This window comes from Esox lucius, chromosome 12 (genome assembly GCF_011004845.1).
Source record: "Esox lucius isolate fEsoLuc1 chromosome 12, fEsoLuc1.pri, whole genome shotgun sequence".
NCBI lineage: Eukaryota > Metazoa > Chordata > Actinopteri > Esociformes > Esocidae > Esox > Esox lucius.
Window position 1 is genome coordinate 22,935,972 of NC_047580.1, and position 22,717 is coordinate 22,958,688.

At 41.2% G+C, this 22,717-nt stretch overlaps 1 protein-coding gene across 10 annotated transcripts in view; it reads right to left on the reverse strand.

The window, feature by feature from the left end:
* Positions 1–21,348, reverse strand: part of LOC105022753 (ankyrin repeat and SAM domain-containing protein 1A) — an 82,388-nt gene extending 61,040 nt beyond the window's left edge. For all 10 annotated transcript variants that reach the window (XM_013136466.3, XM_013136464.3, XM_013136463.3 and 7 more), the window contains exons 1-2: positions 20,912–21,348; positions 132–212 (exon numbers count right to left, since the gene is read on the reverse strand). In XM_013136466.3, the coding sequence (XP_012991920.1) occupies positions 132–212; positions 20,912–21,087 (257 nt within the window). In that variant the 5' untranslated portion in view covers positions 21,088–21,348. The remainder of the gene's footprint in view (positions 1–131; positions 213–20,911) is intronic.
* Positions 21,349–22,717: the final 1,369 nt, after the last annotated feature.

Sequence of the window (22,717 nt, forward strand, 5' to 3'; positions counted from 1 at the left end):
GATTAGAACGGGACCCAGGCTACGCTGACGGCATACCTCATCTCAGTTAACCACACAAACACGGCATACGACACTGAGTTCAGTTGCCGTTATCATTCACAAGAGAGGAGCAGAACTAATTAGAGGTCTACCTGTGTCCGTTCAGGGCCGCGTGGTGTAGAGGAGTGTACCCAGTGCTGTCCACACAGTTCACATTAGGACCCCTCCAGATACTGTGAAGAGAGAGGGATCTAGATCACATGACACTCAAACAGCATAACACAGCTCAGGGAAGAGCCAAAAGTCAAGATATTTACAAATTAAACCATGTTCCATATTTCAGGGGTCAAGAAACGCAGATTGACACCAACGGGTGTATAAACAGTGGAACAGCAAAGTCCACTTTATGCAACGCCCCCCGTCCAAGGCCACAGTTAAACATCACCAAATCAAACTCGGCCATAAAAGGTCTACAGAACATCAAAATGTTTCACTGCGTACCTATTTTTATTGGTGTGTGTCTATATTTTTTCATATTCTGCGCACATTATGATCGTCGTAAAAAAAAAATTGAATTAAGTTCAGGGTAGCCCGAGTCACTCCAGTGGCGAGACATAATGGTCACTGTGTCACATACAGTGTCAGCTGTTATAATCACCATGAAGAGTGACAATGCAGGTCATACCCAGAAAAGAATGGGTCTATTGTGTCTATGTTGAAGTTACCTCAGAACACCACTGACATAGAGCAGTTCCCCGGGCCCCCCCAGATGAGTGACTGACTGACATGCTGGGTAGCCCATCATCAGCACCATGGACAGAGCCCTACACCTATTGTAAACTGCACTCTATGCAAAAGCTTTACCAAACCGGTCCATCATTTACAACCCCGTTTAATAAAACAGAATGCAATGAGATGTGCAAATCATTTAATCCCTGTATTTAATTGAAAATAGTACAAAGACATCATATCAAAAGTTTAACCAGAAGTGTTATTGTTTTGGGGAAAAAAATATGCCCATTTTGTATTTGATGCCAGCAACACATTAAAAAAAAAAAAGACATTGTCTGAATGGCAGTATATGTTTTACGTTATTCTTAAAGTGTTGCACTATTTGTCTATGCAGTCTTTCAGAGTGGTGAACCCCTCCCTATCTTCTTCTACTTCTGAAAGATTCATCCTCTCTGGGATGCTCTTTTTATACCCAATCCTGACCAGAAGCCAATTAACCTAATTACTTGTGAGCTGTTCCTCCAGGTAATTTTTTTGTATTGTACAACTTTTCCAGTCTTTTGTTGCCCCTGTCCTAGCTTTTCTGAAACGTGTTGCTGGCATCAAATTCAAACTGGGCATATATTTTTCAAAGAACAATAAAAATGTTCAGTTTCTACTAGGGCTGCATGATATATCGTTTCAGCATCGACATTGTGATGTACGCATCTGAAATAGTCACATCGCAGAATGTGCGATTTAGTAAGGTAAACATATATCAGTCTGAAATATATTTCTTTTTTAAATTGAAAACCTGCATTATATCTGTCTGATATAAGGTAATTTACTCAGATTTATGGGTTACTGGATACACAGTTTATTATTATTATTTTAAATACGGTACGTTGACCCACTTAATTGACATGCAGGATCTGCTTGCATGTGACGAAATGATGAGCGAGGAACAAGCAAAAAATACCGAAATTGAGAATTTGGTTGCAAAAAGAAATCCATCGTCAATTACAGGGAAATATTTTGGCTACAGACAGGATGATGTTGACCAAAACCAGGTACTTTGTCAAGAGTGCCTTGCAATTGTTGCCACAACACGACCAATTTGTCCCATAATTTACACTTCAACTGTGAGAGACGGAATCTAAAACAAAAATCCTGAAAATTACATTGTATGATTTTTTAAATAATTATTTTGCATTTTATTGCATGACATAAGGATTTGATCACCTACCAACCAGTAAGAATTCCGGCTCTCACAGACCTGTTAGTCTTTCTTTAAGAAGCCCTCCTGTTCTCCACTCATTACCTGTATTAATTGCACCTGTTTGAACTTGTTACCTGTATAAAAGACACCTGTCCACACACTCAAACAAACAGGCCAGAGAGCTGTGTAAGGACATCAGGGATAAAATTGTAGACCTGCACAAGGCTGGGATGGGCTACAGGACAAAAGGCAAGCAGCTTGGTGAGAAGGCAACAACTGTTGGTGCAATTATTAGAAAATGGAAGAAGTTCAAGATGACGGACAATCTCCCTTGGTCTGGGGCTCCATGCAAGATCTCACCTCGTGGGGCCTCAATGATCATGAGGAAGGTGAGGGATCAGCCCAGCACTAGACGGCAGGACCTGGTCAATGTAGAGAGCTGGGACCACAGTCTCAAAGAAAACCATTAGTAACACACTACGCCGTCATGGATTAAATCCTGCAGCGCACGCAAGGTCCCCCTGCTCAAGCCAGCGCATGTCCTGGTCCATATGAAGTTTGCCAATGACCATCTGGATGATTCAGAAGAGGAATGGGAGAAGGTCATGTGGTCTAAACTCCACTTGCTGTGTTTGGAGGAAGAAGAAGAATGTATACAACCCGAAGAACACCATCCCAACCGTGAAGCATGGAGGTGGAAACATGCAAAGGGGACAGGACGACTGCACCATATTGAGGAGAGGATGGGTGGGGCCATCTATCGTGAGATCTTGGCCAACAACCTCCTTCCCTCAGTAAGAGCATTGAAGATGGGTCGTGGCTGGATCTTCCAGCATGACAACAACCCAAAACACACAGCCAGAGCAACTAAGGAGTGTCTCCGTAAGAAGCATCTCAAGGTCCTGGAGTGGCCTAGCCAGTCTCCAGACCTGAACCCAATAGAAAATCTTTGGAGGGAGCTGAAAGTCCATATTGCCCAGCGACAGCCTGAAACCTGAAGGATCTGGAGAAGATCTGTATGGAGGAGTGGGCCAAAATCTCTGCTGCAGTGTGTGAAAACCTGGTCAAGAACTACAGGAAACGTATGATCTCTGTAATTGCAAACAAAGGTTTCTGTACCAAATATTAAGTTCTGTTTTTCTGATGTAACAAATACTTATATCATGCAATAAATTGCAAATGAATTACTTAAAAATCATACAATGTGATTTTCTGGATTTTCGTTTTAGATTCCGTCACTCACAATTGAAGAGTACCTATGATAAAAATTACAGACTTCTACATGTTTTGTAAGTAGGAAAACCTGCAAAATCGGCAGTGTATCAAATACTTATTCTCCCCACTGTAAGTCTGACCGTACACTTCATTAAGGAGAACTTCAACCTGAAAAGTCGCTGTTTGCAAACTGCATTTTCCCAGAGGATCATACAAATGAGAACATCACAACAGGGATGAGAGAATGAGTGAAAGCTGCACCTGAACAAGTGGACCATATTGCAGTGCTTTGGCCACAGACTGCATCTTGCATAAAGTTATGCCCAATAGCGCATTCTATTTTCCTACTGTTGCTATTGCTATACTACTACTGTTAATTATTATTACCTAGCAACCTGTTGAGGAATATAACAATTTTCATGAGTTTCATAAATGTTTATTGTAGAGGATGGGACTAGGGAAGAATGAAGGATACAGACTGTCAGATAGCCAACGCTCTTTCTGAAGACATCCTTTATTTTTTCATATTGCAAAATATATTGCAGAAAAACAAAATATCGCAATGTCAATTGTATCCAATATCGTGCAACCCTAGTTTCTACATTTGATATGTTGTCCTTGTACTATTTTCTATTGAATATATGGTTTAGATTATTTGCTCATCTTTGCATTCGGTTATTAGTTCCATTTTATAGAGCATCCCAATGTTTTTGGAAACAGGGTTGTAGACAAAACTAAGCAGTAAAGCAGTTTGATTAGAACTCAGACAATCAGGGCTGCTGTATGGCTCAGTGGTTAGGTCACTGCCTCACAGGACAAAGTACAGTAATATAGACTAATTTCTCTCCTCAACACACATTTCTAAAAAAAACATTAGCAACAACTCTGGCTAACAGGTTCAGCTTGTTGGTGAGTAAATTAGTTCATTCAAATCAGACTGGCTTCATCCCAAACAGAAACTAGCTTTTCAATCTGATTTTCCTGTTTGCTTCCTTATATATTTACATTTGCAAGTGTTTATTTATTCTGTGTCTTCAAATACAAGAAAATCAGACCTTATTACATAGCACTTAGGCCAACACAGGGCTAGAAGGAATGGGTGGGTGTGGCTAAACAGAGCTGATAACATCCCAGGTCCCAGTCGCTCAGTGTTGTTGGCAGTGTACCATGTTTCACAGCCCAGCCCGACCAAGGTGGGAGGCGTTCCCAGAGGAATTTTACCACAAGACTCTCTGGAGAGGGAACGGAACAAGGAAACACTGGTCAGGTCAGCGGCGCTAGGCATTAGAAGAGGGTTTGTTTGTACACACAGAAGGTCTATAGGACTGTAGTTACACCCTCACCCCCAGTTACTAAAAGGATGGAGTATCCAGTATATCTGTAACAATCAGAAAAAGCACTACATTTTAGAAATACAACTCCATCATTGTATTGCACTTTGTCATTAACAATGAATATGTTAATTCCACGGCAACCGCATAAAATGTGGTTAGACTGTGTGTACTGAAGGGGCGATACAGCCTGGACCAAGACCTATAGCCCTAGATTTTTCATCCACTTAATGCTGAACTCAGCTGTCAGTTCAGATGGTTTGTTTCTTTTAATCAGCAGATACAGCGAGAGACGAAGGGAGCGAATAATTAAACAGGCCGAGAAAGCCCGCGCCCTAGGAGAATAGCATCGCATGCCAGCAGCAGTCCTACACTGGCACTGTAACATGCACACTGAGCACATCCTAAATTAATGATGTGGCAAGAAAATCCCAGCGCTGGAAAAACAAAGGTCTGAGTGAGAAGGGGCGGCTGACGTGAAGAGACCTGAGAAGGACATGACTGACAAGACGAGAGCACACAGGATCTACGATGATGAAACCACTGGCATGGACAACAGGCACAATCTCAGACGGGTTTTATGACAGAGGAGATCAGGGTGACCACATAATGGCCTCACCATAGTTATAAAGGATCGTGAGGGGAGGGTAAAAAGAATTCTACCTTTGACCCTTTACAGCTACACAGTAGCATTGCTCTGATCAACTCTTGTTTTCGTTGTGTGGCGGTAATGGTCACTTCTGCCCCGTTAAATAAATCTCCCATAATAGCTCTGAGAGCAGCCTGCAATTACCCAGTCAGAGCAGTCTCATTAAATAAGTGTCTCTGCATTCTAGCCTCCGGAGCAAAACAGCCAGAAGCTCTGCATCACGAATTAGAGACACTGTTCATCCATACCTATATAGTCTTAAATCATCAGCCATCCCCATATAGCCCAATCAGCCCCAACTACCATCTCACAATCAGCACAGCAGGATAGAAGCATCCCAGTATCTCAGTCTGCAGCAAAGACAAGACTACTGGCGGAGTGATGAACAACAATATAGTGGTGAATGAAATCCCCTAGAGGTCTAATGCAAATCCCTCCAAACCAGCCAGCCTCTAGAGAATCCAAGCTAAAGTAGTGAAGAGTATTGCACAGGACTGACTGGATTAGCGCATTTCAAGTTCAGTGCCAACAGACTCTACACTGCAAATAAAAACTGAGCGGAAGCAAAAACTAAAAATGGACGCTCGGGCTGTTATTGTCCCAGATAAAATATTTTATATAATAGCTTAGTGAAAATAATGCATAACCAAATGAGAACTGATTTGGCCCGGGTTGTACTGCCTGCATGATTACATAGACACATGGTCTGACTGGAGACATGCAAGGCTGTTGGGACTGGATCACGTCAAGACAGTCATGACACAGTGTAAAATGTAGCCTATAATGTGGCGATAAGATGCTGCACTGGTGCAACCTGAAGTGTAAGGCTCACCACATCCCCGGAGTATTTTAGAGGAGTAGAACCCAAGGGCGTGAGTCATAGGCACTTAAAAATCCACTTCATCCTCTTATAGACCAGTTGGTTGTTTAGCAACAAAGCCCCTGTGTACACATTAGACAATTCTGGCTTAGATTACTGACAGCTTGTAAACTACAGTTTGACTCCGAGTGTACAAAAAGGATACATTAATTTGCAGAGTGCAGGTAGTCACTTTAATACGTTGATGGAAAACTTGTTTAAATGGGACGCCTTAATGACAAACCGCTTGGCTGTCAAAACTTCGGTTGTGACATCACAGTCTATAGTGCGTCCCCCTAGCTACACACACCTCAGGGTAATCCCCGATCGAACCAGATGCAACTGGATTGCCAGCTTCAGTGGTTGTCGAATTCACAAAGGCTGCCCTTTGGGACCTTGATATATCTCCAGGGGAAGATATATGGAACAAACAGATTTTCCCATGTCAAGTCAACATTCTTTAATGTGTTGAGCTCCTCCCATCTTTTTGATAATACACTGTTCAAAGACAGGCACCCGGTCTCTTAACAGATGAACAGGTTCACACTGAGAACATGTGACAAACATGAGAGTCTGGACACACTGTGGTGAGGCCTTCACAATTAGCCTTCCTTCTACTGCATTTCATTTTGATCTGGGAGAACGTAAGTCAGCTGACTGGACACAAATAGTCCATGTCAATGCATAGGATTCTCATAATATTCTTATATTCAACAAATACAGTTCACAAACTCATATTTGTACCAAACACCTTCCTGTTATGGAGTCAGAAATACCTACCCAACCAAACAATCAGTAGACACTGAGTTCTCTATGCTTGACAGGTAGTTTGATGCTGCAAACATATTTTCTGTATTGTTATTTTTTTTTTCGTTCTGATGGTGCTGGTCCTAAACCTAAGATTAAAGTGCAAAGAAACCGGTCCTTTCAATGTTAATTCATGTACATGTAAAACATTCTGTGCTTCCAATCTCATTAAATGGTGGTTTTCCATGGTGCTTTAGTAAAAGGGGAAAAAAAGTGCCAAATATTGATGACATGTTTAAAATTATTTTTCACTAGTAAACATATGAAATAGGTCACCCATTTGCACACTATTCTCAACACAGTCCATAACAATTGTATGACCTTGTAGACCAAAGTCAAGTGATCAGAAATGATTGTTTGACTAGAATGGTCAAACTGCCCCAAACCCTATTCAATGGAATAAGGAACACACCTCGTGATTTATCAACTAATACAAATGTTAAACTCATGTGACTTTTGACATTGAGGTTTTTATTCCTCATTCCAAATCATAATATTAACTGTGTATTTGTAGGGGGTGTATGGTTACTAACAACCTCCAACTGGACAGAAGAGCTGGTCATGCAGAAACGTCTGCTGGACAGAACTTCAGGTTGTATAACTGACCAAAAATCCATCAACATCTATAACACAAAATAGGAAAGTAATAACCAATATCATGGAAAATATATTACATAGGTACATATAAAGATAGAATTATCAAAGCCACCGCTTGACATTTCCAGTCAAACAGACAACTTACACTGGGCACTGATGGGAGGTGTGTAGGAGGTTCATGGGAAGCTTTCAACTATTTCTATGGTTTATTCAAGTTTTTGTCATTATTAAGAAGACAGTTTGTCCAAATTGAACGTTGTGTACTAAAGTTAAATATTAAATATTACATGAATCCAAGGAACTATTAAATATTACATGAAACCTAAATGCCCATTTGGGCACAATAAATAGACTTCATTTCACAGAGATAAGAGAGGTAATTATATTTAGACAAACTAATGTTCCAGGAACTGCTAATCATACATGTTACTTACTACAGAAATGATTTCAGAACTATCTAAAATGGAACGTGTCAAAATTATCTATCTTCGTTAGAATAACTCAGGATTTATACGCTGATATTACTGTTGTTAGCTTTCTAACTTAACAACAATGACTGTGTATCATTTTGATGTCGTGTTTCACCACAAACGAGCATAAAAACGTGTGCACATCCTTATTTCACTCCGGATAAGACAGTCTGCTAAATGAAAATGTAAAACGCAGAGGGAGCAGGGGAGGGGGTATGATGCATGGGAGCTGACTTAAGAATTCCTTTTTGAAAGGAAAGAGCTAATCCTTAATTTCCCTGAGGGAATATCAGTTGGATGAGTAAAGTCTGAAAGAGATTCTGCAGGGCTGTAATTTTGTGTTGCACAAAGCCAGCCAGTAAGAGGACCGAGGACAATAATAACATTCCTCTCCCTCTTTCTTGCATTCTTTTTGTATAAGGAGAAGACTGGTGAAGCTACTCACAGATGCCCACAGACTCCATTCGCTACCTTTATTCTCGTTGTCACTCTCACAAAAACAGAAATCCCTTTTCTTACTGTATGCTGCTGCCCGTCTTGCCGCCTATCTACTGCAGAAACAACTGAAGTGCTATGAGTCAAACAACACACTGGTTTTTACGGTAGTCGCTTTGTCAAAAAAGTACTACTAGCTTGACAAGTATAAACAGCTGCTAAAGAGTGAGAAGTGGAGCTCATTTAGTGAGGTTTTTATACTGTGCTTGTGCAATCGGTAGATACACAACATTCACTTGAATACAGGATGTCATGAGAAGGCATCCATTTTTGCATTTGGCCTTATTTCACTATCTGTGCTTGTAGTTAGTCCCACTAAATGTTCTCTCATTGTTTTTCTTTTACAGAAAGTTCTGTGGTCGTTGACAGCAATGACATATGAAAATACATCAATGCCATTTTAGGAAATGCTTTAAGATACTTCAAACTGATTTATTATCTTATTCTGGATCACATCTCTGTGTTCTGGGGAACTAAAAATGAGCAAACTTCCTTTTTAATTTACAAAAATAGGATAGAAAAGTTTAAGTGTAAAGAATTAAACTGGAGACGGTATAGTACAGGTTGGACTTTGACAATCAAAACTTTCAAATTCACTGCTCAAAAGAAAATTAAAGGAACAGCAAAATCACACATCGGATGAATGAACTATATTAAAAATCTAAATCTTTACTGTACATTGTGTAATTCGTTGAGAACAAAATTACGTAACAACGATAAATGGAAACCTAAATCACCAACGGACTGAGGGCTGGACTCAAAACACCAAAAATCAAAGTAAACAATTGAAATCACAGGCTGTTCAAACTTGCGTGAATTTCATCACGGTAAATTGTAATGTGACTTAGTAGTGTGTTTGGCCCCCACGTGCCGGTATAAACTCCTGGGCATGCTCCTGATGAGACGGCGGACGGTGTCCTGGGGCATCTCCTCCCAGACCTGGATCTGGGCATCAGAGAGCTCCTGGACAGTCTGTGACACTACTTGGCAGCATCGGATGCACCAATACATAATGTCCCAAAGGTTCTCTGCCTTTGTCATCCAGGAACTGTCTACACACTCTGGCCACATGTGGCTGGGCATTGTCCTGCACCAGGAGGAACCCAGGGCCCACTGCACCAGCGTAAGGTCTGACGATGGGTCTGAGGATTTTATCATGGTACCTAACAGCAGTCAAGATATTGTTGGCTAGCATGTGGAGTTTTGTGCAACCCTCCAAGGATATGCCTCCCCAGACCACAACTGACCCACCGACACACCGGTCACGCTGGATGTTGCAGGTAGCATAATGCTCACCACAGTGTGTCCAGTCAGCTGACTTACGTTCTCCCAGATCAAAATGAAATGCAGTAGAAGGAAGGCTAATTGTGAAGGCCTCACCACAGTGTGTCCAGACTCTCATGTTTGTCACATGTTCTCAGTGTGAACCTGTTCATCTGTTAAGAGACCGGGTGCCTGTCTTTGAACAGTGTATTATCAAAAAGATGGGAGGAGCTCAACACATTAAAGAATGTTGACTTGACATGGGAAAATCTGTTTGTTCCAAATTAGTCTTTTAACCCAGCATAGAAAATCTCCTTAAATCCTAAGAATTATAGTAGACATAAACCTTTGAATTGACATTAAACAGTGGGTGGATGAGAGGCATAGTAGTAAATAAAATTTAAAATGTACATTATATTAGTGTGGATTACCAGCAAAATTGTTGATTTGGAGTTTCAAAGTAAGGGTGCATTATATGAATTGTAAATTCAAGAGCCTGTTGTGTCTTAACTGTTGGCAAGAAGCATTATGAAAACAAATAACTTAGCCTCGGTGTCCACTCCATGTATGAGGGAAATGTATGCCCACATACAGAGTGTGAAGGATGCATATGGGCAGCATCCCGTTGGAATCAGCAAAGACAAATTCATGAAAGCATCGATAGTGTGGAGTAAATTAATGCACTTCCAATGCACTCCAGTAGTAATTGACCAGTGACCCACGTTCTATTCGTTTTTTTACTCTAGCCAATTGGATTTTAAGCTAATAAATGATTAGGAGGTTCTGCTTTCCGACTTTCAGCTATAATCTGATGCATCCTCAGCATTCGATGACTGTTCTGCCAGCCCTATACTGCAGCCATATTCAGTTCCTGTTTGTTTCTGGGAATTTGTTTCAGTCTTGTCTTCAGCAAGTAAAATGCATGATCAATTGAATCCAGGTCAAGGCCAAAGAAGAATATTCAAATTTTTGGCACTTACAAAATCCTTGGTTGCTTTAGCAGTCGGTCACTGTCCTGCTACAAGTGCCGTCCATTGCGACTGAGGCAATTGTTTGTACCGAAGCAGACACTGTGCACTGTGAATTCATCCTATTGTCACAGTCAGCTGTTCATCAATATAAAAACAAGTGCGCCAGTTCCAGTAGGAGTCAGAATTGCAAACTTGCATTTACCTCATCGCACAACTATTCATTCCCACTTGCACATATATACATGGTAATTGAAAATCTTCGGCCCTCCCCTATTTGCCTTCATTGCCCATTTAGAATTGCCATTTTGCACTGTATTTGCCTTCATTTTACATCTATACATTCCACTTTTAACATACAAGTATTACGTTTCCTGCCATCTTCTGCACATCCAATTTAATCTAACATGGCCAAAACATGCTGTAGCAGGTGTACACATCCTCTATTTTTCCATTCCAGTCCCCACGGGAACCAAACCAGCAACAAGGGGCTCTGCTGACCAAGGACCGCTCTACACGGCACTACATAAGAAACCTGTAGCAGGGGCACAATAACAACAGTTAGCATGTGCACGGAAACCGCGCTTCCTACACATTCTAAGGACCCCAAAAGAACTTCCCACGCTGACTATGGAACGCAGAGGGGAGACAGCGTTCTAGATCTTTGAAATAGCAATGTGACCTTAATGTGCGCAAGTGCAATAAACGCATGAACGGCAACAGACAAGAGCGGCAGAAGCATGATCCACGCTAAGACACACCATGCAAAACCTGTGAGGAATGGTGAAAACACTGTTTAAGGCACAACAGATGACACTGGACAAGCACTCCTATAAAATGGGTAACAGTCTGAAAGTGTTCCAATTAAGGAGCCTTCCTTCCCTTACATAAGCTGGCTGTGGTAGACAGCCAGAGGAGGAGCCCCGAGCGTGTGAGGAAATGAGACAGCCACAAACACTGGAGAACTCAAACCCGGCCTGAAAGCTTGACCTGTAAAAGCTGGTCTCATTGCCACGGTTTGGAAGGAAATGCTAACATAACTTCAGCTGCATGCCTGTTGGTGGGAGTACACAAAAATAGACAGGAAAGTGTGCATAATGTTGGTTTTAATAGGTTCCCAATGTCTGCTGGATGTGTATGAGGCTGTCCTTTCAGTGTGCCGGACAAAAACAGAAAACGAGGTGAATGTATCCCCTGGAAGGTGGGGCTTCCGACAGCCTAGAGCGCTCATTAGCCTTGATCTAGAACGTCTTCTGGTGTTGATGGGAAGAGGGTGTGTTCCCCCAGTGGGCCATATCAAATGACCAACTAAAAGAGAACATAACATAAATATACTTTTTAAAGTACAGTAAAACAGGAACACAAGTAAACTCATTTTATAGGGCACTATTGGGACTCCAGAATGCTGCAGCTGTACTGCAAGACATAGGCCACAGCACAATTCAAGAGCCCCCCTTTTCCCCCCGGCATCTACCTACAAGTAAAACATGTCTAGGAGTAGGAGAGTAGGTTGATGCTTTCAGAAGTATGGCCCTCAGTCCCAGCAGGTGGTGAGAAGACTGCTGAAATAAGCAGGGAGGGAGATGGGCAGAGACGCCAGCCTAGGAGGCCATAATGTCTGGGGCCGGAGACATTATCTTTAGACCTTGTTACCAACACAAATAAGTCACACCACATACAGTGACTCTTAAAACCCAAGGAAATCCAGACTAAGGTTTTTCAATAGCACCAGTCAGGGGTAGGATATAAGAACATTAACAAGGCATTGAATATCACCCTCAGCACCGTAAGATCCATTATTAAGAAAAATATAGAATATGGTACAACTGTGAATCTGCCTAGAACATGGCATCCTCAAAAACTGACTATGCGGATGAAAAAGGCATTAGTCAGGGAAGACAGTAAGGTCTATGGTTACTCTAAAGAATTTACAGTCTTCCACGGCAGACCTGGGAGACACTGTACATACTGCAATAATAGCCCAGGAGCTTTATAAAAAGGTAATTGGGGGAAGATTTGTCTTACAGCTGGACAATGACCGCAAGCACAGAGCCAAAGCCACACTGAAGTGGCTTTGAAACAAAAAGGTCAATTTCCTGGAGTGACCCAGTCACAGCCTGTACCTCAATCTAATTCAGAATACGTGGAAAGATAAGAAATGTTTTATATTCCAATGGCCCACATTCAACCAGACAGAGCACGAGAAATGTTTTAAGGAAGAATGGGCAAAAATGACTGTGTCCAGATGTGCAAAGCAGGTAGAGACTAATTCAAACAGACTTAAACTTGATTTCATGTTGGAACAGAATAAAATGTAGAAAATTTGAATACTTTTGAGAGACACTGTACAAGGGCCAAAATTTATCAGTGTTGTTGTTTTTCAAAGGACACACTTTATTGTCCAGTGCCAGGGAAGATTTTCATTTTCAGGGGTAAAAGAAGCGTCATGCTAACACATTGTCAACAGTTCATTACGTGTCAATTTCTTTAGTGAAATACCAGGCCCACAGTGGAAAGGAGAAATCCCTTTGTATTTAGTTAATTATTTATTGTTGTACAGTTATCATGCCAAGATTAGTTTCTATTTCTGCCTTCTCATTCTCGCCAGTAGAAATAACACGAGACATAAAACTTTGGTAAAAAGGCATTTCTGTATATCAAAATAAAATGTGATCAGTGAATGAGGGAATTCTATTCTGTTTAGAACCAGCTCACAATGGTGAATCCAACCAGGCAACGGTTTCGATTTTCTCATGAAGGGACCTAGCTTAGAGCTTCTAAAAAGATGTGGAGCCAGTAGACAGTCCCAATGAAACAGGCTAAACCTACTGAGCAGTGCAACCACGGCAGAAGCACTGTTAACCTCCATTAACTACACAGGACCAGGAGGCCTCTTCAGAGAAGCATTGCTCCGCCTCTCCTGCCCCACACAAACATCTGTGGAATTCATCACGGGTAAATAAAGACTGCCACCCTCACTGACAAGACAAACATGTTGACCGTAAACCTTACATGGCCTCACATTCAGATTGTCACCCCAAATTGAAATACTCCAGGAATGCCAAAACAGAGGCATTCAATTGCCCAGCTACAATGACGATCGAGTTCAAAAACATCTGAAAACAGCTCAGAGGTCATGCTTCCATCCCCTGAAAGTGGCACTCGATGCACGCTTTTTGACAACTCCTAACATTGCTCTTAGCTACTGGAAACAGTTAGGAAGCAGTGATTTCGACACTACCTGGGTGCAAGCCAAGACCCATTTCATGAGCATTCTCTTCCTTGTTCAACACTTGCCTGGTCTAAAAGTGTTACATTGTTGTTAACATTAAACCGCAGAAACAAACATGCAGGGAATTTATAGCAACAAATTCCTGCAGAGAACTGTATGGTCTTCAGGGACACCATAGTCCCCGGAGTGCCTGACATTACTGAGTGATACTCATTACTACACCCTTTGCTCTGATTCAGTGCCTCTCCCCCAGAGACAGACACAAACACTCAATTGCACAAAGTGGCCCAACCAGTCATGCTGAAAGATAAAATAGGTAGGCGTATCAGACAGAAGCCAATTGTGCTTGGTAAGATATGGAAATGTTGCTGTTGACAAAAAGATTTAGGCCTGTGGTTAAAGGGGAATCATGACAAATATCGAAGATCTGTGTGAATTCATAAAATCGCTTGGAAGTAATTACTGGACAGTCTTGCTAGGCACACAACTCTCTCACTCAGGGTGCTAATGCATTTTTATATAGCTCTGAAAAATAATCTACATGAAAAATGTATTTCCATCACAGCAAAAACAAAAACTCTGCAAACCCCAATCAATTTTGGTACATGCAACAGTATCTCACAGAAGTGAGTACACCGCTCCCATTTTTGCTAATATTCTATTATATCTTTTCATGTGACAACACTGAGGAAATGACTCTTTGCTACAATGTAAAGTAGTGAGTGTACAGCTTGTATAAGTGTAAATTTGCTGTCCCCCCAAAATGACTCAACAGACATCCATTAATGTCTAAACCGCTGGCAACAAAAGTGAGTACACCCCTAAGTGAAAATGTCCAAATTGGGCCCAATTAGCCATTTTCCCTCCCCAGTGTCATATGACTCGTTAGTGTTACAAGGTCTCAGGTGTGAATGGGGAGCATTTGTTAAAGTTGGTGTTATCGCTCTCACACTCCCTCATATTGGTCATGAAGTTCAAAAAGGCACCTCATGGAAAAGAACTCTCTGAGGATCAGAATTTTTATTTTGCTCTACATACAGATGGCCTAGGCTATAAGAAGATTGCTGCAACACGGTGTCCAAGACCATACAGCGGTTTAACAGGACAGGTTCCACTTAGAATAGGCCTCGCCATGGTCGACCAAAGAAGTTGAGTTCCCATGCTCATCGTCAAATCCAGAGGTTGTCTTTGGGAAATAGACGTATGAGTGCTGCCAGAATTGCTGCAGAGGTTGAAGGGGTGGGGGGTCAGCCTGTCAGTGCTCAGACACTGCATCAAATTGATGTGCATGAAGGAAGGAACCCCCAGAAAGAAGCCTCTTCTAAAGATGATGCACAAGAAAGCCGGCAAACAGCACACTAAGGACATGGATTACTGGAAACATGTCCTCTGGTCTGATGAGACCAAGATAATCTTATTTGGTCCAGATGGTCCCAAGCATGTGTGGCTCCAACCAGGTGAGGAGTACAAAGACATGTGTGTCTTGCCTACAGTCAAGCATGATGGTGGGAGTGTCATGGCCTGGGGCTGCATGAGTGCTGCCGGCACTGGGGTGCTACAGTTCAATGACGGAACCATGAATGCTAACATGTACTGTGACATACTGAAGCAGCGCATGATCCCCTCCATTCGGAGACTGGGCCGCAGGGCAGTATTCCAACATGATAACGGCCCCAAACACAACTCCAAGATGACCACTGCCTTGCTAAAGAAGCTGAGGGTAAAGGTGATGGACTGTTGACCATCTGTGGGGCATCCTCAAACGGAAGGTGGAGCAGCGCAAGGTCTCTAACAACCACCAGCTCCATGATGTCTGTGAGTTGTGTTATTTTGAGGGTACAGCAAATTTACACTGTTATACAAGCTGTACACTCACTACTTTACATTGTAGCAGGGTTGTCACATGAAAAGATATAATCAAATATTTACATAAATGTGAGGGGTGTACTCACTTTTGTGAGATACTGTATATACATTTTATGAGATGAATGTCAGTCGAAGGTTTTTAAGTTTACATTTTCTCTGAAGAGGGCTTGTTGGAGTAAGCAAGTTGAGTGCAGTGAAACAGTCCAACAATTACTTCAAGTGATTTATGAACTTTGAATCTTATATCTAATGAATCTTATATTATTGTCATTCCCCTTTAAGACCGCTACACATTTAATGCCTTCAGAGCAATAGAGTGTGGTATAAAGTCAGTTCCAAAATGCTAGCCACACAAATATACATTCAACTAGGTGTGAAAATTCTAATTTGTCACAGTGTTTGCACATTATTTTGGTCTTTAGCTAAAGCTAAAATATACCACAAACCATACGGTGTCTTGATCTGGCAGCTAACAAGTAATGTACATTTTATGAATCTCCCCAAAATGCTAAGTGCCCAAAATCCTGACAAAACATCAGTACAGCAAAGGCCAGGACATGGGTGGTCCAAACTTTGCATGGAGTGACTAAAAACCCTACATACAAGAACTTTTGAGAGGAAGTACAATTCACATGCTTGTGGCTTTCCCAGTTGTCGCTAGAGGCTTATTGTAATCATTACTAGAAGACAGCTCCAGAAATTAGCCAGCCTGACCAAAGATGGCACACACTTCTCCTATCCCATTTCCTTCCTCTGTGGTTAGCTTGGATCAGACATCTGCAGCCTCAATATTGCCTACATTTTCTTTTAGAAAAATGTTCATGCCGATTCAAGCTAAATAAGACCAACATTGAGGGTGATCCATGGCAAGGACTTAAGTCAAACACCTTAAATTCACCTTTGGCACCACTTTCTCCTAAGAACAAAATTTTACAAAACTATAATGATAAAATTAATAACAATTAAAAATGTAGTGGATAAGTCAATCCCTAACCAACAACTATCAGTGGAAGCACATAGCATGTTTAGTTAAGGCAGTGTAACAATATCAGTGTTAAATAACCATAATATAGCAGTTTAATGGATAACATAACATGTACCAGTTGGATGTATTGGAACATTTAGCAAGTTTGTTTTTCATGGTGCAGTTTCCTGAGAGAGGTCTTGCGAGAGCATCCTCCCAGAGAAATGCAATGTTCTGATACACCACATCAAGGCTTAATATATCACACTTTGACAAACTACTGAAATTGTAATACAAAAGTATGGGTATGCTAACTTGATCTGAAAGACACCGGTATGGGGCTTTAATCCCATCCTGATCTAGCTATATAGAATCACCCAAAACTATTTTACTACTTGTCTGACCGAGGAACTAAAGAGTATGGAACAGAGAATGCATTAGAAATCTTGTAGCTCTGACAGCTATTCTTTCTTTAGTGGATTATTTAGTATCCCAACAATCTAGACTTATCCTTGATGACTGATGTTATATAAAAAGCAATTGTCTCTATGCTGTGTCATTGGAACAAAGGTGCTTGCTGTGAATACAGGAGAGAACACACATCCCTTCATCTTCATCCCTTCTCTTCTCTTAGTGTCAGTTCAGACAGTGCATTCCTCTGCATTCCTCTGTTAATTTCTCCTCAGTGGGCAGCCCAGGCTCTCTCCTCTTGTCTTGACATCACTCTCCTTCCATCCCTCTGTCTCTCTCCCTGGCCTTCCATGGACTCGGCTTACCATGGCCCAGCCACAGCAGCTGTTTGGACAACCCAAGACAGGAAGTGCCCGAAAATAGCTCTTCCTGTGGACTTCCAGGATCGAGACAGGTCATGAAGCCTTTGAGACAGCCAGTATTAGTTTGCAGTTAATGTACAACATTCCGGTTTCATTTGTTTCACCAAATGTTTAACAAAGATAAACTCTATTTAAGTAAAAGTGAATGGAGGAAGTTAATTTATACTGAACAGCACACTATCTGCTTCTTCTGACATTGGCAGTGAAAGGTCATTGAACCCAACCCTGGCAAACAGCATCCATATTAAGCCTTACTTTGATGCTGTTCAGTCTGAAACAATATTATTTTTGTGCCAATCCAGTGCCAATTCTTGTTCTGTTTCAGTATAACAGAAAGCACATGTGGGGCATCTGAACATGACAGATCTGATCTGCCGCTCAGGCATTCGAGAAGTGTAAACCTGACGTAGAGCAGAGCTATGCTCCTGTTGGATTACGAAAAACATCACAAGTTTCAACATGTTCTCCATTCCTCAGTAAGAACAGTGAATAATTTGGCACAAACACTACACACCTTCACCAAAGCCTGGTAACTGTGACGATAAAAAACAATACCACTGCATTTAGCAAAGAAAGCTAACCACCTGCTATAACAGATGTCATTATGACAACAACCTGGAATAGTATGGAAATAACACCTCATGTCAATTTACTACATCAACAACCACATTTCACAGGGAAAAAAGTAGCACAGCATGAAATTTTAATACGCACAGATTTGGACCAAGGCCAATAGGACAGTGCTTTTCCAGCATGAAAATACGTTGAGTAAACAGCACAGTGAACACCCAACAGGCCAACCATGCCCAAACAGACATCTTAATCACTGTGGTAGTTCACATTGATGCCCGTAAAAGTATTGACATTTCATTACGTGCTCTAAATGAAATGTCACATTCAATAGCAAACATCCCCTTAGGGACACTTTGTGGTAAACACACATCAATAGTTCTGTATAGCTCACATATACTTAGAGGCAATGTTAATAGTATATTCTAACAGATGCAGATTGGAGATTTTTAGGAAGCCTCCGGAAGCTTCTGTGAATGTGCCGATGATGCTGAACAGCCCGCAACACGACAAAACAAACAGGATGCATTTTAGTATGTTAACACAATCTGTGTTAACAAATTTGGTTTTCACTGTTAATCGTTCAAAACCACACTGTATGCTCCTTCAAAACAACACCTAACACAAGAACATAGAAACACACAAAATATTAATACATTGAAAGTACTTGTGATCAAAAATGTAAGCTAAATGATGTTTCACCAGTAAAACCATGAAGAATGAACATTTGTGCGTGACTGAATGTGGTGGTGTTTTTCTCTTACCGCTACATTATACACAGCCCTGCTAGGCCTCTGTACTGTACAATACTGTGATCATTAAGTGATCTGCAGCCTGTTGTCTACGAGTACTTTCTAGGCTTTAGCTAGACCATTGGTTTAGTTACAAGTTTCCAATCTTTTTCTAGGAAGATGGTGCCAGCCATTGATTAAGAGAGCCAGACCTGACGATCCTACTGGATCTTTAATCCATGTCTGACCACATATCAGTAACAGACAGGCATGGATGGAGGCAGCCTTGACTGCATCATGACATCCCCGAATTGGATTTCCAATTAAGAGGGTTTAATGTAATTAGCTAGAGTACAGTCCTTATAGCCTGGAATGAGTAGCACAGTGATGCATCACCTTGGAGCTTTTAGCAAACACTCAGCCACAAGGCGCAGACATCCTGACAAGGCTCATATGAGTTTGATTGACAGGGCTTTTGACTGGTGTTTTGACCAATCACATAAGGTCTTCACATTACATATTTGGCGCAGTTATAGCGGTGCTTTATTAAGTGACCAGAATACAGACCTTTTCTCGTTCAGAGAAGCTACGTATCCAACTTCTTTGGGAGCGTCCGGAATCTTCTGCGCATGTGTGAATCAGGTTTTACAGCGCGCACCACTTGGCAAAATACACAGTTAGGGTATTCAGCTACAGTTTGTTACCACCATCTGCTCTCATTTGTACTGTACGTCATTCAGAAAATCTGCATAATTAAAACAACACCTAACTCAAGAACACTGAAATGCACAGCCAGATCAATTCATGCAGAATTAAGAAGCATGGATGTTTCATCAAAAAACCTTCAACCATTATTCATGCAACGATTGATTGCATTGGTGTTTTGTCTTACAGTGATGTTCTGTTTTTATAATCAGTTATATAACGCATAGGTACAATACTGTGATTATTAGCTAACCTGTATTCTGTTGTCTAGATAATGAACACGTGCAGAGTATGATTTGCACAGGAACAGAAGATTCACAAACTCCAGATTGTTTTGTTTAAAGATCAGACAAATAATTAAAGACATTTTGGATGAGATATTCTGGATGAGCTGCCACAGCTTTTCTTGACTCCCAAGTAGCCTACTCAAGAATTAACATTGCATGTTTAAAGCACTGTAAGGTATGAGCACACAATAAAAAGGGTACCACAGGTGCCAGGGCAATGTATCTCCCAGCCCAGTGGAAAGGTCAAAGCCTCAGGCCTCGAGTTAGCCTAGGTTTTGGTCAGGGTGTTTCTGTTGTTTTCGATTTCCCACTCAACCCTTACCTGGAAGGGACTGAAAACATCAACAGAATGAGTCTTTCTGACAGTGCCACCACTCAAGGGCTCTTAGGGCATTCTAGGCCTATGCAATCCCATTAGACAAACAACCTTGAGCATGATGGACTCCCGTGAAAATTTACTTCTACCTACACGATTAAGTAAAAAAAAACAAAAAACATGCAACTGCCCAAGCCGCGACATAAACTGCATTCCACCCACTTGCTAGTAGAGACAAGCTCAAAAAGGGCATGAAACAATGCAGGGGAAAAATGACCCATTTCACTCACGGATCGTGTTTCATTGTATTTTTCGTGATTTATATGAATCCATTTCATCCTGACAAATATAATGTATGTATTCGCATAATATTAATGGAACTATGCATTGTGTTTGGGCGTTTATAGACTACAGCATTGTTGTAAAATACCGAGACAAACCAAAACCATAGTTAGCTAACTATATGAGCAAATGCGTTTTTAATACGACAACATGTAATCCCACTGAATATATATCATGGATTCTATAACATGTAGCAATCTATTTATTTATTTTTCATTGACGATCATCTACTGTAACAAAGAGGTAAACCATTGCGCGTGCTTGGCTACGTTAATGTGTTATTAAACATGGCGAGGCTAGAGAAGGTTCCACAGCTTGGATGCAAACTAGAAAATGAATAGCTTCTGCTGTGATTGCAACCGAAATAAAATAAACTGATTGATAATGGGTGGGTGTTTACTGAATGAGGCTTTACCGTTTACAACGCGCTTTTTGAAAACCGACCGTTCATGTTTGGGTCAAACCGCGTCCGGCATCCCATTCATCCAATGATCTCCCCTACCTGAGAAGGCTGGAAAGCGGGTGAGAAGCATTGTGACCACTGCTATTGCTGCTTCCACCAGCCCCCGATGATCCACTGCCACTTCCAGACGACTGTCGTTTGCCAGAGAGAAGCTTTTCCACGGCGGCAAGATTTCCTGTACGCGCCGCCTCTAGAAGTTCCTGCTCCTTCCCCATCTCGGATCAAGAAGGGGTAACAGGATTGGGGAAAGCGGGGGTTAGAACGTAGGGGGAAAAATCCTTTTGATGTTCTCAGGCAATTTCACAATCGTAGATGCTTGGTCTTTCAACGCCGTGAAAACAGAATTCCCTCCGCGGCTGGATCTGATGCTCTAGCGGGACAATTTTTCAGTATTTCTGATCCCCCACTGTCGCTCCAGGGAAAAGTTTCGTTCAGCACCACAGAGCAAACTTCCTCCGCCCGGCCCAGTCTCAAGCACGCGTCACTTCCTCGAAACTATCCTATTGCCAGACTGCAGCGCGTAATAGACGAGGAACGCCCAGTCCAAACGATCAGTATGAATCGTTTGGAAAAAAAATTAAGTCTCCCATTTTGGTGGTTATTGTATTTAGTTGTTATTTCACGAAAAAATGTTTTAAAACAGAACAACAACTTGGTTACTTGTACAAATTCACACAGTATAGTCTACATACAAACAAAATACAAAATATAACACAAATGCACTGCACTCGGTAGACCAATTACATAATGGTACACTGGTCATGCATTAATCACTGTTGATTATTGCCCCCTTTCTCTCCCTCCCTGGTGAGTAAATCATATTTTTATGACATAAATACTATTTTTATTTAAAATAGTATATAATAGTATATATTTTAATTTAAAACAGTATATGTATAGATGTATTTTTAAGTAATATTATCAATTGTATGCTGTCTAGTCTATCACTGTTCAATACTGTGTTTAATAGGCTATCTTGTATTGACCCAGAAATAGTAGCTGCTTCCTTATACAATGGAAAGTAGGGATCCTAATAAACTATACTAAATCCAAACGTTTCAAAGGAAACAGTCAATTCAAATGTTATATTATTAGATATGTACAGTGTTTTGGAATGGGTGGAGTAGTTACATAGGCAATTAATTACTTCACTCTCTGGCACTCTGCTGTGTTCTCAGTCTTATTCCATCCCATGCCTTAACCTCCCACCTCCATATTTTTCTATGTTGTGTTTCCCTGGAAGTTCCAGGCTAGGAATTGGCTAGTGAGGTTGAAGGTGGGCTGTTAGATGTTGTGGCTGATCCATCCCCTTCTTTCCTTTCAGAGGTTGTGGCTGCTCCATCCCTTTCTTTCCATTGGATTTCCTCCATTGTTTGAACTGAATCATGCTTCCCACTGAAACGGCTTGACATAACTCCAAGTCCCAAACAGTTTCCAAGGTCATCAGGAAAGATAGATTTTAAAGTCTTACCCATAACTACATTAAAATGGCAGATGCCTTTAATGGCAAATTACTGAAACTACCCTTTGGCTACTTGAGGCCTTTACCCTTCTCTATGAAAAACAACAGAAAACCCAGAAAGGCTATAAAACCACAATGTATCATGTGTACATTTGAGTAACTTATCTACAAATAATAATGAGTTGTTATTTGTGATGCACTCAATTGCACCACGTGGCAGTTAAGTTCCACATGCTTAAGTTGATGAAAAACTAGAAGGTTCAATCAAAATCTTTGATCACATGGTTTTTGCAAAGATTACCTGCAAAATTCCGAAAAACGTTTTGTCTCCATGAAATATTTTGAACACACCTACTGCGTATAGGATGCAGATTATTTATTGA